The 15368-nt window shown below is 34.4% G+C and overlaps 3 protein-coding genes across 3 annotated transcripts in view; all 3 read right to left on the reverse strand.

Annotated features, from left to right (window-relative positions):
• Nucleotides 1-977: 977 nt before the first annotated feature.
• LOC100633973 (transcription factor 25-like) lies at nucleotides 978-6891 on the reverse strand. The gene is made up of 20 exons (XM_019995206.1): nucleotides 6723-6891; nucleotides 6229-6402; nucleotides 6010-6143; nucleotides 5880-5948; nucleotides 5693-5734; nucleotides 5555-5598; nucleotides 5469-5502; nucleotides 5187-5283; nucleotides 5041-5140; nucleotides 4887-4980; nucleotides 4730-4822; nucleotides 4464-4569; nucleotides 4149-4304; nucleotides 3710-3792; nucleotides 3589-3661; nucleotides 2124-2209; nucleotides 1985-2075; nucleotides 1851-1933; nucleotides 1558-1639; nucleotides 978-1230 (listed from the first exon to the last, which is right to left on the reverse strand). The coding sequence occupies exons 1-20, from the start codon at nucleotides 6885-6887 to the stop codon at nucleotides 1006-1008; spliced, it is 2031 nt and encodes a 676-aa protein (XP_019850765.1). The 5' UTR covers nucleotides 6888-6891; the 3' UTR covers nucleotides 978-1005.
• Nucleotides 6892-11426: 4535 nt separating this feature from the next.
• LOC109581253 (uncharacterized) lies at nucleotides 11427-12627 on the reverse strand. Its single transcript, XM_019995216.1, has 3 exons — nucleotides 12597-12627; nucleotides 12261-12548; nucleotides 11427-11596 (listed from the first exon to the last, which is right to left on the reverse strand). Exons 1-3 carry the CDS (start codon nucleotides 12625-12627, stop codon nucleotides 11427-11429), a joined length of 489 nt encoding a protein of 162 aa, XP_019850775.1.
• Nucleotides 12628-13174: 547 nt separating this feature from the next.
• The window catches only part of LOC100634100 (ranBP-type and C3HC4-type zinc finger-containing protein 1-like), an 8950-nt gene continuing 6756 nt past the window's right edge, over nucleotides 13175-15368 (reverse strand). The window contains exons 8-12 of the mRNA XM_019995207.1: nucleotides 14033-14144; nucleotides 13853-13978; nucleotides 13640-13792; nucleotides 13410-13553; nucleotides 13175-13299 (exon numbers count right to left, since the gene is read on the reverse strand). Of these exons, the coding sequence (XP_019850766.1) occupies nucleotides 13219-13299; nucleotides 13410-13553; nucleotides 13640-13792; nucleotides 13853-13978; nucleotides 14033-14144 (616 nt within the window). The 3' untranslated portion in view covers nucleotides 13175-13218. The remainder of the gene's footprint in view (nucleotides 13300-13409; nucleotides 13554-13639; nucleotides 13793-13852; nucleotides 13979-14032; nucleotides 14145-15368) is intronic.

Here is a 15368-nt window from a genome sequence, read left to right on the forward strand (position 1 = left end):
TCTCCTTCACCTCCCAATGCAATGCAACTTTCTTTTCATCCATGGGACTTAACTATACTGAAGTATGTGGGCAGGTCAGAGGATACGAGTTTGGCTCATATGGAGATAGCTTTAATTCTTCAGACATTGATGGAGTCTATGTTGATGGTGTCTCAATTACTTATGGCAGCAACCCACGCAAGCATATCTGGACCTATGCTGCTGGTTATGCAGAAGACGAATCTGATGTTTCCTCTTGTCCTTGCAATAGTGACTATAGTGGGGATTCTATGCCAAATTTTGTTGGTAATGATTATTATTGTGAGGCTGAAACGATAGATGCCAATCTTACTGATGGTAGACTGTACCCTGATGATCCACTGTGGGATGGGCTGCAGTGCAGTACGTTGGAGTCTCTTTGTTGTAATTCTACTGGTATGCCGTGGTTTGTTAGGTCAATAGTCAATTCAACTGATGGTGATATTGTGAACTATACATTCACTGATGTAATCGCATTAAGTTTTAATCTTTATCCCCCCCTCTGCATATTTTGTTTTTTTTAACTTGAGTGAGTAACAAAGTCAAGTTTTAGGAAATAAATGTACTTTTGTAAATATAAATAAAATACACTTCTGGCTATATGCATGTTATACCAGTAATGTAGCTTTCATGTACGTTTACATGTATATGTACATGATCAGTATAATGAATCATGAAATCAAAAAAGCCAACATCAAGGAATGATTACTTAGTACCTTGTCATTGCAAATTTGGGCTGGAAGGTGAAGGAGACTGTGTTTCTGACTTTGTGTATACTAAGTCATGGAAAGTTCTGTTGTATCAATCTTAACATTTCCTTGCTATGAGCATATTTCAATCAAAACTATTATAGTAGTTAGGTGAGAATTATAGTGTGTATCAAATTAACTTATTTTCTCTTATACATGTAATTGTATTAATTTTAGTGATGTCTTAACAATTATTTTTATCTGAAAAATAATAATTAATATAAATATTATAAATTAATCAATCAATATCATTGTCACTATTCTCTTCACCACTCTCTCCTCCTCCCTCTCTGTTAATAGCAAGTCTGATAGTCTCCAGGAGTGTCCTAACTGAGTCAGTCAATTGTCCAATGGCTTCTTCAAGTCTTTCTCTACCTGCACCACCTCCAATAGCTCCTCCTGCTGGTACTTCTTCAGCCTCTTGTTCAGGTATACCAGCAACTCTCTGTCTTGGAACTGGAGCCTAGGTATTGGAATGGGAAATGGGAGTATGAGACTGGAATATTGAGGAATGAAATATGAGCATGAAAGTATATACATGAAAATCTGAACGACTAAGCATTAATAAGATTAGTTGAATAACTACATGTAGTTCTAACTGTATGGTGCTGTATTGTGCTATGCAAAAATTTGAAACAATTCTGATCATGATTCCTAGAGTTTTGACCATTCAAAACACATTCAAATATAATCAAAAACAGCTTTTGAGCAACACGACACATTAGGATTATGAAACTGATGTCTACTATTGTGTCTTTCAGTTGTGAGTGTGTGTGTGTGTTTGCAGTACCTCCATGTTAAAACTTGGTAATAAAGATCTTAAAAATAATGCCAATGGATGACTCTCATCATTTTCTAACGGATTACGTCTCCTGCAAAAAAAGAATAATGACTATCAATGCTGCTACTGCTAGTAATAATAATTTTCATTGTTTAATTTCATCATTCACAGCTCAACATTAATGGAGAAAAATCAGAGCATAAAAATACATGTACATGTACCTATAAATCACTACCATACACTTCATTTATTTAATAAACGTTTTAATATTTTAAAAATCAATTTAAAAGTATTACATTTACTTTTTTGAAGGACACTTGTAGCCCCGAGTGCTGTCCTTGGGTGGTAGGGGGTCATACATCATTATTGAGGTTCTTGTAATTTCCTAACAATACCAGAACCAGTATGAGGGGTCCATTCACATCCTCTCTCTTACTTGTGGCAGTGAAGTGCTCACTGATTCAAGGTCTGAGAGGACAACGTGACGATAAATGTTTTTTGGAGTACCAACATAGCACCTGAGTCTCCTAATTAATTATGGGAAGTATTAATTATTACTAAGAGATTATTCATACTTTTCAGAGCACTGCTTGATAAGAGGGTCCCCATTGCTCACTCTTTCTATAACAACTTTGACATTCTTCTCCAGCCATGACAGAACCTACTCAATACAGACAAACCATTGGCTGGCCAAACTCCTTGCTCATAAAAGCATGCTAAGTGAGCTAAACAGGATGGGATTCATGAGTTTGACTCCCTGTATTACAGTACAGGGACTTTGGCCCAATTTTGGAGAAACTTTTAAAAATCATAAAAAATTTAATTTTAATCAGAATCTGCTCAAACTTTCTACAGAACATAACAATATGCATATGCATCAGGAAAAATTATAAAAATGAATAATTCTCTCCTAGTCATTTTTGACAAAATTTGGCCAAAATCCCTGTACTATAGTACAGGGACTTTGGTCCGATTTTGGATCAACTTTTAAAAATCATTAAAAAATCTAATTTTAATTGTAATCTGCTCAAACTTTCTACACAACATAAATATATGTATATGCATCAGGAAAAATTATAAAAATGAAAAATTCTCACATAGTCATTTTTGGCGAAACTTGACCAAAATCCCTGTACTATAGTACAGGGACTTTGGTCCGATTTTGGAGCAAATTAAAAAATCATAAAAAATCCAATTTTGATTAGAATTCACTTAAACTTTCTACACAACATAACAACAAGTATGTGCATCAGAAAAATTATAAAAATAAAGAATTCTCTCCTAGTCATTTTTGGAAAAATTTGGCCAAAATCCCTGTACTATAGTACAGGGACTTTGGTCTGATTTTGAAGCAACTTTTAAAAATTGTAAAAAAATCCAATTTTAATCGGAATCTGCTCAAACTTTCTACACAACATAACAACAAGTATGTGCATCAGAAAAAATTATAAAAATGAAGAAATCTCTTCTAGTCATTTTTTGGCAAAATTTGGCCAAAATCCCTGTACTATAGTACCGAGACTTTGGTCTGATTTTAGAGCAATTTTAAAAAATCGTAAAAAATCCAATTTTAATCGGAATTTGCTCAAACCTTCTACACAACATAACAACAAGTGTGTGCATCAGAAAAAATTATAAAAATCAAAAATTCTCTCCTAGTCATTTTTGGCAAAATATCATAGAAAATCCAATTTTGATTAGAATCCACTCAAACTTTCTACACAGCATAACATGTATGTGTATCAGAAAAAATTATTAAAATGGAGAATTCTTTTCTAGTCATTTTTGCCAAAATTTGGTCAAAGACCTTGTGCAGGGACATTGGCCTGATTTTGGAGCAAATTTTTAATATCATAAAATCTAATTTTGATCAAAATCAATTCAAATTTGATACACAAATAAGAACAAACATCATGTGTACCCAAGTAACTTCCAAACATTTTATAAAATACCATGCACTATGGTACAGTGCATCCATGGTCTTTAGCAAAATTTTTCCATTAGTACCATCCCTCCCCATCCTCTCCTTTCATTACTAACCTCAGGTTCCTTCCACAGTGAGTGCCCCCTCTCAATATAAAGCATTATTAATAGCTTCAATGGATCAGGATCCCTAATGAGGTAGGACAGACACTCCATCAGTTAATAAAGGAAGTCATACTTTCTTGCTGATGTGAAGTAGGCATGATTTCGAGCAGAAGGATCAATATGTACTCCACACTTATCCAAGAGTGGCACCAATAACTATAAACATACAAAATACATGTACCGTAATACATGTGCATGCATACACTATATCCACTGATTATAACACACTCCACTAAATGCACTCACTCCCTAAATCTCAACCCTATAAATGGCTAAACACCTTTTGCTTCTTTCAACATTAGCCCATTTTTTAAAATGCTAATAACTCAAAAAATATTTGTTAGAGTCAGCCCAAACTTTTTACACAGCAGAGAATGTAATAAAAATCGAGGGTGATTTTGGAGCCATTTTTCTAAAAAACCATGGGCTGTAGCCTTTGCGTTTAAAAAAATGGCTCGTTTTTAAAATGCTAATCTGTATAACCACAACCAGTGCCTATTACAGAGGCTTACTGAAGGAAACATGATCAGTGCTGCTTGAAGCTTCTGATCAGCTTCTTCTAGAGAAGTAGCTCTTGCCTCATCCTCAGATAATGAGAGACTCTGATGGAAGAATGCCAGTGGAATGGAGAACGCACAGTTAGGAAGCTGGGACAAGTTCCTTTTAGCCTAAGGGGAGGAAGGAAGGAGAAAAAAATAGAATAAGACACAGAATTACACATGGAGAAAAACTTTTGAGATTTCGTCATTTCCATATTTAAAGCGCTTTTTGAATAATGTACATGTAAATTGTATACGTCACTAATAATGTGTGTGGTTAGAGCTTACTCCCCATCTCTTGTCCATGTCAATTAGGAACTGATAGTCACAGGCTCTGACAGCATAATAGTCTATCATTAATAGAACACACAATGGATCGGTCTCTGGATCCAAACTGAAGGAATAAAAATACATAGTCCAATAACAATCAATAACAAAGAACAGTGCAGCTCTCTTTATGCATGTATTTTATTGAGGCATAAATGTACATGTACAACAGTACAAGTACATATGTACATGTACATGAATGTCTCTTTCTCTCTCTCTCTTCTTACCTCATTAACATTTTACAGAACTCAAAGGCAGTTCTATGACAACCTCTAGTACCAACATAATTAATGTGATGAAATAATACGAGAAAGAACGATCTAACAATAAAAGAGATTTTAATCATTTGGCCCTCTCTTTTTCTTATTAAAATCTTTCTCTGACCTGTTTTCTGCTCTGGAGTAATTCAATCTACAGTTATCTTGAGTATAATTAAAAAGAGGATGGAATATGCTTTCAAATGAGTACAATGCCCTCTCTAAATCAGACACAATATCACGTGACAGTCATGTGACATTAGGATACAATATACATGTACCTATTAGTTCAGATGCCATTTGCATGTCCTCTCCCATCTTGCATACTTCACTTAATTGGAGTAGAGAGTCTATGTGGTACGGATGAGCATGCAGCACGGCCTAGTAGAGAATAAATAATTTCTTTCTCATAATTAGAGCAACGCACGGCAATAGAGTTTGGATCGTAGCTATCAACAGCATCCCAGAAACTGAACTGGACTCTCTGATACTCTTGACTGTGCTCAAAATTAAAATAATGACAGCTAAAGAAAAAAACAAAATATAATAGCAAGTATCTCCCTATTTCATCATGATTTCATAGCTACATTTGTACATGTATCCTACCATCCCCACTCCCTCCTTCCCTCTCTCTCTCCCTCCCCCTCTCTCTCTCTCTTCCTCTCCCTCCCCTCCCCCCTCTCCCTCTTTCTCCTCAGCTATAACTGACCTGTCTTTGACTTCTTCCAAGGACATTGATAGTCCTAATGATGTACAGTTTAAAGCAACACATGTTAACATTGCATAAAAATTTACCCAATCTCTCGATTTGAGGCCAAGTGTCCTTGGGAGTGGCCAAACTACAAAAAAGATTATTTCCATTATCTTATGCGTCATACATGTATAAACCCTTCATTCTCTTTCTCTCTCTCTTTCCTTTGCTATCTCACTCACACTGTCTGTCTCTGATGCTTTCTTCTATGATGCCTTCTCTGACTAAAAAAATTAATACAGTTATTTGTGTACATCAAGCCATGTTGATGCATTTTATAAGAATGCAAATAGCAATCAAATTGCAAAATAGAAATTTGTAATCAAAAAACGAATCTGGCAACTAAAACTAATTCCTGTTATACTGTACCTGGTCTGTTCTCCTCTCACAACTCTTGATCCAAATATTCTTCTCATTTCATTCTCAGCATTTAAATTTCTAAAATTAATAATAATAATAATGATAATAATCATATTTATTATCATGGTAATTTTCTTACCTTCTGTCCACACAAAGCAATGGTCTCTGGTTGCAAGGAGTCTTGGAACTATTAGATTCTACTTGAGATGAGCTAACAGTTTCCAGACCCCCTAGCATATCAGTAACTTCCCTCAATGCTGCCTCAACCTCATCCTTAAGGAAAATAATTAATAAAGAAAAAGAAAAGAATTGTATTTTATGCATAGCATATTTTATGCATCTAAATGTATGTACTTACTTCATTGGAGACAGTTGGAGTGGACTGGTTTTGTTTATTTGTTGCTCTTTTCTTCTTTTTCTTTTTCTTTCTAGAACTACTTTGACTAGTAACAGCAACTTGTGATGTTTGTTCTTCTTTTTCCTCCTCCTCCTCCTCCTCCTCTTCCTGTGGACTCTCATTAGAATCATTCAACTATAAAGTACACGTATAATATAATATCAGTTTACTACATGAAACTACTAATATACATATTAAAAATCTCATTTTTTAATTTTTCATCTCGAAATAAAAATTGGCTCAAACTTTCTGCTAAAAAGCACCGATATATATACATGTACATCTATAAAAAATGTACATCTCTTGAAAATGTGATCAATCAATCTCTTTATGCCCTATTTCAGAAACAAACCATAGTAGATATGGCTTATGAAGCTCAAAATTTGTGATCAGAATCAATTTATACACATTAGATATTACCCAATCTACTGTGCTAATTCAGTGAGAGGTCATACCATATCAAAAGGATTAAATTTATTCTTTTTCTGTGACTGCAAAGATACTGGCTGTAATGAAATGTCTCCTTCTTCATCTTCATCCTCTTCCTCTCCTCCAGTACCTGCTGGTAGTTTAATAGTAAAGGAATCACCTCTTAGTCTTCTGAAGGCTCTGGAGGACATAATGAGGGTTAAAATTAATTCAATACCACGCCTATTGTTTTGTCAATGCCACGTATGAACACGTGGTCAGTTTTTGGATGTCCTTGCCAGTACATAAGCATAGCGTAATTTATAAGGCTGGAACTTCCAAAGTATGAATGCATATTCTTATCACAAGTGATTTTTACACTGCAAAAACTATTTGACTAAGTAGTAAAGTATATTCCATAAAGTATATATAAGTATATTTTATAGTAAATCTCAATATACTATTTTAAAATCTCACATTATTAAGTTCTTGTAGATCATTATTGTTTATATATTCATTTTCGGCCTCAGTAGGTACAAAATTAGGTGGAGGAAGGTAGTCATTAGGGCGGGCACCATTACACAGCTCACAGTCGAGACGATGAGGCCGGTTCTGAAGAGTACAGCTGGGACATGCCCATCCCGCGGGTTTAAGAGGGGGAGAGTGAGAATGAGGATCAGGGTGTGGCCTCCTTTGATACTCCTCTTCAATGGGCACTGGTAATGGTTTGATATCACAGAAGTGAGGGACATTTTTATGAGGTTGAATTATCGGTTGCTGGGAAGCAGGCATCATGGCATTGTTGTGGACTTGAGCTTTGTGGGGGTGTTGTACATAGACGTATACAGCTGTGTCTTTGGTTAATTTTAAATCAGCAACTGTTTGATCATCTTCAGCTAACTGTGATCCAATCACCCAGTATTGACACTCCTTTGGTATTTTACAATATTTTTGTAACTGAGAGAAAGAGGATGGAAAGGAGTGTGGGAGGGAGAGAGAGAAATAAAATGAAAAGTAAAAAGGCTAAACAAAAAATACAGGACAATATACACATAATAATAATTGTAACACATGCATCTGCTACAAGCAAGTAGTATACAAAACTTATTATGCGCATTTTATCAACTTACATCTAATTTAAGTTTCTCTATTGTATCGCTAGTAAATACTTCAGGATATACAGTAAAGGTCTTCCCATGTAATGGCTCTACATTCAACTCCAATCTAAAAATGAAATAATAATGAAATCAAAATAACATGTTATTGTTGCAAATTAAAGCTGTCAATTAAAAACTTTCTAAAAGGGCACAAATCAAATGATGACACATTTAATTCATTCTAAGTAATTATGCCTAATCTCTCTCATAAAGGTTAATCATTCCCATTTCATTGCATGAATCCTGAAAGTGTGACTGGTATTCCTGGTTCAAACATGATGCTAAACTTTCCAAGAGACTCTGTAGGTAAAGACTCATCAGAAGGTCCTGACAGAAGCAACGAAAATATATAACCAAGGAGTTCATGAGAATCACTTTGATTCATTGTACTAAGGGATTCAGTTAACCTTTGAGCTAGAGAAAGAAACAGAAAATTAATAAAAAATTTAACTTTAAAATGTTTGCTATACTACTTAAACATTTGCAGTATACAGTACATGCACTGATACCTATATAAAACAGCTATGCTTCACAACTGTTCATTAAAGACCAGTACTCAATGCAAATAGGGACAACTAAGTCTTTAGGAATTATGTACCCTTGATATGCAATTAAACATATGTACATTACATATACATGTACTTACTTGCAATTTTTATTTCCGTATCATCAATCAAGCTATCAGGGGGAGTTGATTTAACAAGTGGTTCAATTTGCTGCTGACTCTGTTGCTTTTTACTTCTAAAAAGGATACCAGCCAAATAGCAATGTATTTAATTCATTCAAAGTAATTATACCCAATTGCTTATAAAAGTTACCGTATACATGTAGCTCCAAATTTTTATCAGTCAAAAATTTTGTCAAATTTGTCAGGCATTTTTGTTTGATGAAAATTTTGACCAACAAAATTTTGCTTCACATGGGTAGCATGCGGATTTATAAATGAAATGACAAAAATTCTATTGACAAAAACTAATAATAAAAGATTCTAAAAAAATTTTGACTTTGAGCTATACGTAATTACTGGGCCCATTTTATTACTTGAATCCTGAAGATGTGACTGGTATTCCGAGTTCAAACATGCTGCTGAAATTTTTAAGAGACTGTAGGATTGAAAGATTCATTCTGAAGCAACAAAAATATATAATCAAGGAGGTCATGAGAATCACTTTGATTCATCATACTGATGGATTCAGCTAACATTTGAGCTAGAGAAAGAAAGGCACAAAGCTAGTAAAAAGAAAGAACTAAAAATGCTTAGCTATATACTACTTTAAAATGTACGTGTACCAACTATCCATATGATACAGTTATGCATTAATTTACTCAATGCAAACAGAGACAACTAAGTCTTTACAAAAACACTAGTTACAACATGTACTTAAGCATACATACAGTATATGTATGTGTATATTGTACTTACTTGCTAATTCTATTTCTGTGTCATCAATTAAGCTCTCAGAGGGAGTTGGTTCAATTTGCTGCTGATTCTCTTGCATCTTATGCCTTAAAAAGGACACCAGTCAAATAACGATGTATTTAATTCATTCTAACTAATTATACCCAATCTCTCATAAAGATTAATCATTCCAACTCCATACCTGAATTCTGAAGGTTTGACTGGTATACTGGTATGTTGTATATTTAGTAATGATATCTTTTCCTGTAACTGTTCTATCTCCTTTTCTCTTTTAATCAATATTTCCTCTACTCCTATCATACATGTAATAGTCAATAACATTAACTATACTACAGTGTAAATAAATTTTGTAGATTAATGTACATTGTACATGTACAAGCAATAATGATACTCTAAACACAGCAGGGCTGCATTTAATTTTATAGCAGAGTTCAAAGGCACCACAAGGCAACACCTATTCGTTATATTGTTATACCAGCAACTGTCCATTAATTAGCTTTAACAATGTAGAAGCTCCTTGTGAACACAAAAAATACTCTACCCATGTTGATACGTGATTACTGTATCAACTCCACCCTTGCCAAAATAAATCTGCCATTTTGAGCCATTATCACATGCTTAAATGATACATGGCCACAAATTCACCAAATTAAATTTGCTAATCAACAAAATTTAGCAATTAATTTGCCAAATTTAACTCCCTCCAAAATTTCCCGCTATGCGGTATGTGTATATACCTATTTTGCTTTGAAGAGATGATTGTAAATGATCTATTTCAATTTGAATTGCATTTTCTATCATTTTACTGTCTTCCTTCTCAAACTCTATAATAATAATTATAATAAATAATAATTAGCATTATGTGTATTATATCTAATGCGTCTATTGTACTCTTCAATTTAGCATTCTCCTCAAGTAAATTATCTCTTTCACTCTCTATCATTTCCAGTTGCTTCTTCACCTCCTATCGAATATTAAAGTACTGTAAGGCGCCTTTTTTTAGGGCTGTAAATTTCATGGACTTTGCGATTTTTTAAAAGATTTACAAAAATTACTTCCCCAAAAATCAAATTAATACAGTACAAAATGGTAGACAGCATAAATTTGCAAAAATTATATCTGCAAAATAAGAATCTGCAAAATCTATAGCCCTAAAAAAAGGCGCCCTACAGTATACTATTAATTTATATGTACACAACATTCACTAACAATTGCATGTTGATCATACACAGTATAGTAACCAATAGTTAAACTAATCAATCCCATCTCCTTTAGCATATCAACGTTATCTCTAGCTGTCACTAGTAAACTCTCCATCAGATAATGAGAGCATAACAAGTAACAATGATGGAGTTCCCTTCCTCAATGGTTACCACCTCAACCTGATTATCTTGAAATGTTTTGTGTAGTAGGTTTTTGATATCGGAAAGAGATCGCTCACTTGGATTCCATTCCAGAACAAACTTAATTGTCTCACAAGTGAGAAGAGAAGAGGATAATCTCTTAAGCTGACGATTACAAAACATTGTTAATTTGTTCTCACAGAATTCATCCAAGTGTGTCTGATAAGCTAATATCATGTCTCCAGCATCTTGTATTGAGTATTTGTTCACTATAGTCTCCAATAGAGCAACATTAGTGATAGAACACTCATCCTCAATCACTCGCATAACAGCATCTAACATTTTTGCTTTTTCCAATCGATTCTCTAAGCGAGGGCGACATCGTCTGATATATGTCTTTAAATCATTGACAGAAGGTATGGCTGCTTTAATAAGAGGTACAATATTGTGAATAAGCGTACCAAGCATATCACCCATTTTATCAAACTCAGCCTCATAGCCAGGACTAACCCTGACCTCTATTACACCTATAAATTATAGTATACATGTAATGACATTGAATTAAATGTCATTAACCTTGTGCAGTAACATCAGTAGTGGTAGTTACTTGAGTTTTACTGCTGCTTGCTTGTTGACAAGATGGCATCACTGTTTCTACTGAAGGAAATGACTTTTCCATTGTATTAGAATAAGTTAAGTGCATTGATAAAACTGTTCATTTACCATGTTCCATTATTATATCACTAGCTAAAGACACTGCTTCCTTTGATTTCATTAGAATGTTAGTCAGAGTGTATAACTTGCTGTGATTTTTAGCTACAGCACTTAATATTAGTAACATTGGATTCCTACCAATGGACAACCGCAACTCTTCACTTCTGTTAATGTATCCTTAGATATCAATCCCTCTGTATGTAAGAGATCAACTGATTCTTCAGTAAGAACAACTTGAGCTAGTCTACCAATATAACACTGCAATATCTCACTAACAGGATCTGCCACTAATAAAAATATAAACAAAGTATAACAATAATAATATTATTACTAAGGGGTCTGCAACTCCTATTTTCATCGGATGCACAAGATTAAAAGACTCACCATATTTTTAAAATTACCAGAGATTATTTTGAGATACTTAAGATTTTTGAAATTATTTTATTAATTATTTATAGCTATTAATAATCATTAAGATTAATAGATGTGGGCAAATCCAGAAATTTGCATTCGATTCCAATTCTGAATACTTTTGAGACTGGAATTGATGGAATCAAATACCAGTTCCAAGTACTACATCTGCACATGTGCTGTGCAAAGCCATGTGATATCAATTACAGGTATAAAAATGCAATAATAATGAATAATTAAGGTATTAACTAATGATTTATTAACTATTATTAATATTAAAAGGCGTGGTTGGATGTGGTTTTAATTCGGAATCATTTCAAACGATTACCACTTCTCTTTCGATATGAGTACGATTCCATTCAGAATCAAAGGATTAAATACTCCGGACTCGGAATCGCCCATCACTAAAAATTATTTTATTTTTAAGGATTTTGGGATTTCCTAAGATTACTGGTTCAAGATTAATAGATTATTTTCAAGAGTGTAGTCAGTGTACGACTATACGGGATTATTTGGAGTTGTGAACCCCTCAATAATTACTTGTTTTGTGAATATCAGTAGAAACAGATATTGCGTTGATTCCACGGAGTGCAATAGCCAGTGTCTTCCAGATAATAGGACCAACAGTGGTGACGTTATTATCAGCTTTAGTCAACCACTTGGTTAAACACTCCATCAGGCAGCGTGAAGGGTTGCCTCTATAAGCTGACTCAATAGCTTCTAGTGTAGGATGAAGTAGACCAAGATTCAATCCAAATTCAAACCATCTTGCTTCAGGAAACTTGTAATGCCTCAAAACTTGTAAGACAAAGTTTAGCTTGCTAATATCTGCGCACAAAATATGTATATCAGTGTATTATAAATAATTTGACTTACTTAATGGGAAATGTGATGGTTTTGAAGCCATTTTGTCGAGATTTTTGGATTATGGTTCACAGTACAGTGCTTTGCAGGTTGCTTGACCCTGCAAGTGCAAGCTAGTTTAATAACCACGTGACTTTCACCACTTTTATAAGTATTAATAATGATGACTACCTATATTTCACCTGACCTATTGATTTTGTGTTATAACTTTTGATAAACATGGAATTTAGAAATTTTGTTTGCACCATTAGAATCGCTAGGTCCTTCCCGTCCTTTAGATAAAAAGATGGGTTAAAAATGATAAGGCCTTAGCCTTTTTTGGATGTCCCTGTATAAACTCAATGACATACCTTTGACCGCAATTATGCAGTATTTATTTAGTATTTAGTAAGCATGCCCAATATATACATATTATTGGAAGACTCTGCCAGCTACTGATTTGTATACCGGGTAATAGTGTACACTGTATAGAATTTACCTTTCCTTGCAAATTTCAACAATAAAAAAAAATAAAAGTAACAATATAATTCAAAATAATAATAATAATAATAATAATAATATTTTAAATACAATTACACACGTTCTCTATATTTTTGTTAAGTACAAGAGAGCCACTCCTCCCTCTCCCCAACTTCTAAAAACAATTTCTACAGTTAGGATGACACCTGGTATTATTAACACCACACCTACAGCCACCACTGATATCACCACGACCCTACAAACATTCATAAAAATTACATAAAATCATTGTACTGTACATTATGTAAACGTACAATACAAGCATGTGTCAAAAATCACTGTACAATGTGGTGCATGAAACATTACTTTTGATCCCCATCTTGGCCCTTTAGTAGCCCAGCACATTTCTGTCTTGCACAAAACACATCTGATCCAATCACTACCGATCTTCTTAATAATAATAATCTTGCAGTTTGGGCAACGCATTGCTTTACCATCAGCTATCATTTTCTAACGAGTTAGAGAAGGAAAGGGAAGAGAAGAAGAAATTAATACATTGTAAGTGTTAAAAGTATGCTAATAGTATCAATTTTTACTTCAAGCATTGCTTGAGTCTCTTTTTCTGCTTCATTATTAGCTGCCTTTATCTTCAGGTCATCTTGATACTCCTGGCAGTTCATTCCTTCGTGTTGAGCTTTGCACAAAATACAATTTAGCTTATCACAATTCTGACACTTAAACTCATTCACCTACAGTGTATTAAGAAAATCAACCAATAACTATAGTTCCTTCTCTTTTCATTAACTTACCTTGCCTTCATAAAAACAGAATCCTGGACAATCTGCTGTCTTACAGTGAAAACTGTTAGGGTCTGTGGCCTCGGCTATTCGAAGGCCTCGCTTAAAGAATGATTCCAACTCCTCGTCATTCAATACCTAAATGTGTGCATTAAATAGAATAAAGACAACATACTATAGACGGCTTTTTACTTCACGTATTTCTCTATCTGAAATGTATTCCTCACATCCGCCATCATCATCCATATAAGGACATTTGACTTGAGCCTCTTGTGAATGTAAAATGGTACCTTTTAAACAATCCCTAGAGATTCAAAACAAACATAACTCATGCTCTTAGAGACACATAAAGCATAGAAATGCACTTATGGCAGTAGAATGAACTAGCATAAGGAGATCAATATGAAAATCAATGATAATCATTGGATTCGCAACGCTTGCATAGGCGGGTACGGACATGGCTTGATTGAGCCACACCTTTACATTGCTGCAGTGCAGCAAGCATAGTCTCAGCTAGCATGCTGGAGCTTCTTCGTCTTAAAAAAAGCAGAACATTCTCTGTCTCAAAACATTCACTAAGTTTTTATATGCTGAAGCTTCTTTTCTGTCTCAAAACTTTCACTAATTATTTTTCTCTTAATTTATTAAAATTGCTACACACAGATTGTGGCGAGGGTATGCACTTTAGTGCTCTCGTTCATTCATTCTGTCCACACAGTTTAATTGATTTGTAAAAAATCTATCTTTTTGTCTGAGCATTCTAGAGCTATATTTCTTCTTCTAGCAACAGATAAAGTTTCTTTCTTTCATCTAGTTATGCTTTTGTAGCATCCTGTGGCACCAAAGCCTGGGAACTCTTAAACCAGGGGACCTCTCTCCAAGTGAGAGCTCGTGTTTCACTCTACAGGGCTGAGATTTGCTTCAGAGGTAGAAAATCCCAAAAATAAAAGAACGATTTTGTCCTAACTTCTTTGTTTGTGAGTTACAGTTGCTCAAAGTTTGTAATCATAAATATACGACTGTTAGTCGTATATCTATGTTGTGATTTAGCCTCTTTGAGAAATTTTCAGGCAGCACTGGAGAAAGAAGGAGGAACCAAAGTCTCTCAGTCTCTTTTAAATATCTAGGCAACAGTTTTGTGCCAACTCTTTCATTACATAGAGCTTCAGATGCTAAATAAATTTCAGCTTTTCTTCTTTCTCCTACCCATGTGCCGTGATTTAGTTAGTTGTTGACCACACCCATAGCTTATTTTAATTATCATTACATGTATAACAGTCAATAATAATAATTAATTTTTTACGACCTGGGGGCGTAGCCCCCAGGTCGTTCCTATAATGGGGCGTATTCATTACTCTGATTCGAATAATTAGAAATTACGGTCAATGGGGCAGAAGCACATTATTATGTGCAATGTCAATGGCGATGCGTCCAAGATAGAGACCTTGTTACCAGTTAGAGGAGCAGAGGAACTGAAAGTCGCTGGGCTCAAACACTTACTTGAGTCCATAGGAAAGTCCATGTAAAG

This window comes from Amphimedon queenslandica, unplaced genomic scaffold (genome assembly GCF_000090795.2).
Source record: "Amphimedon queenslandica unplaced genomic scaffold, v1.1 AMPQUscaffold_13452, whole genome shotgun sequence".
Taxonomy (NCBI): Eukaryota; Metazoa; Porifera; class Demospongiae; order Haplosclerida; family Niphatidae; genus Amphimedon; species Amphimedon queenslandica.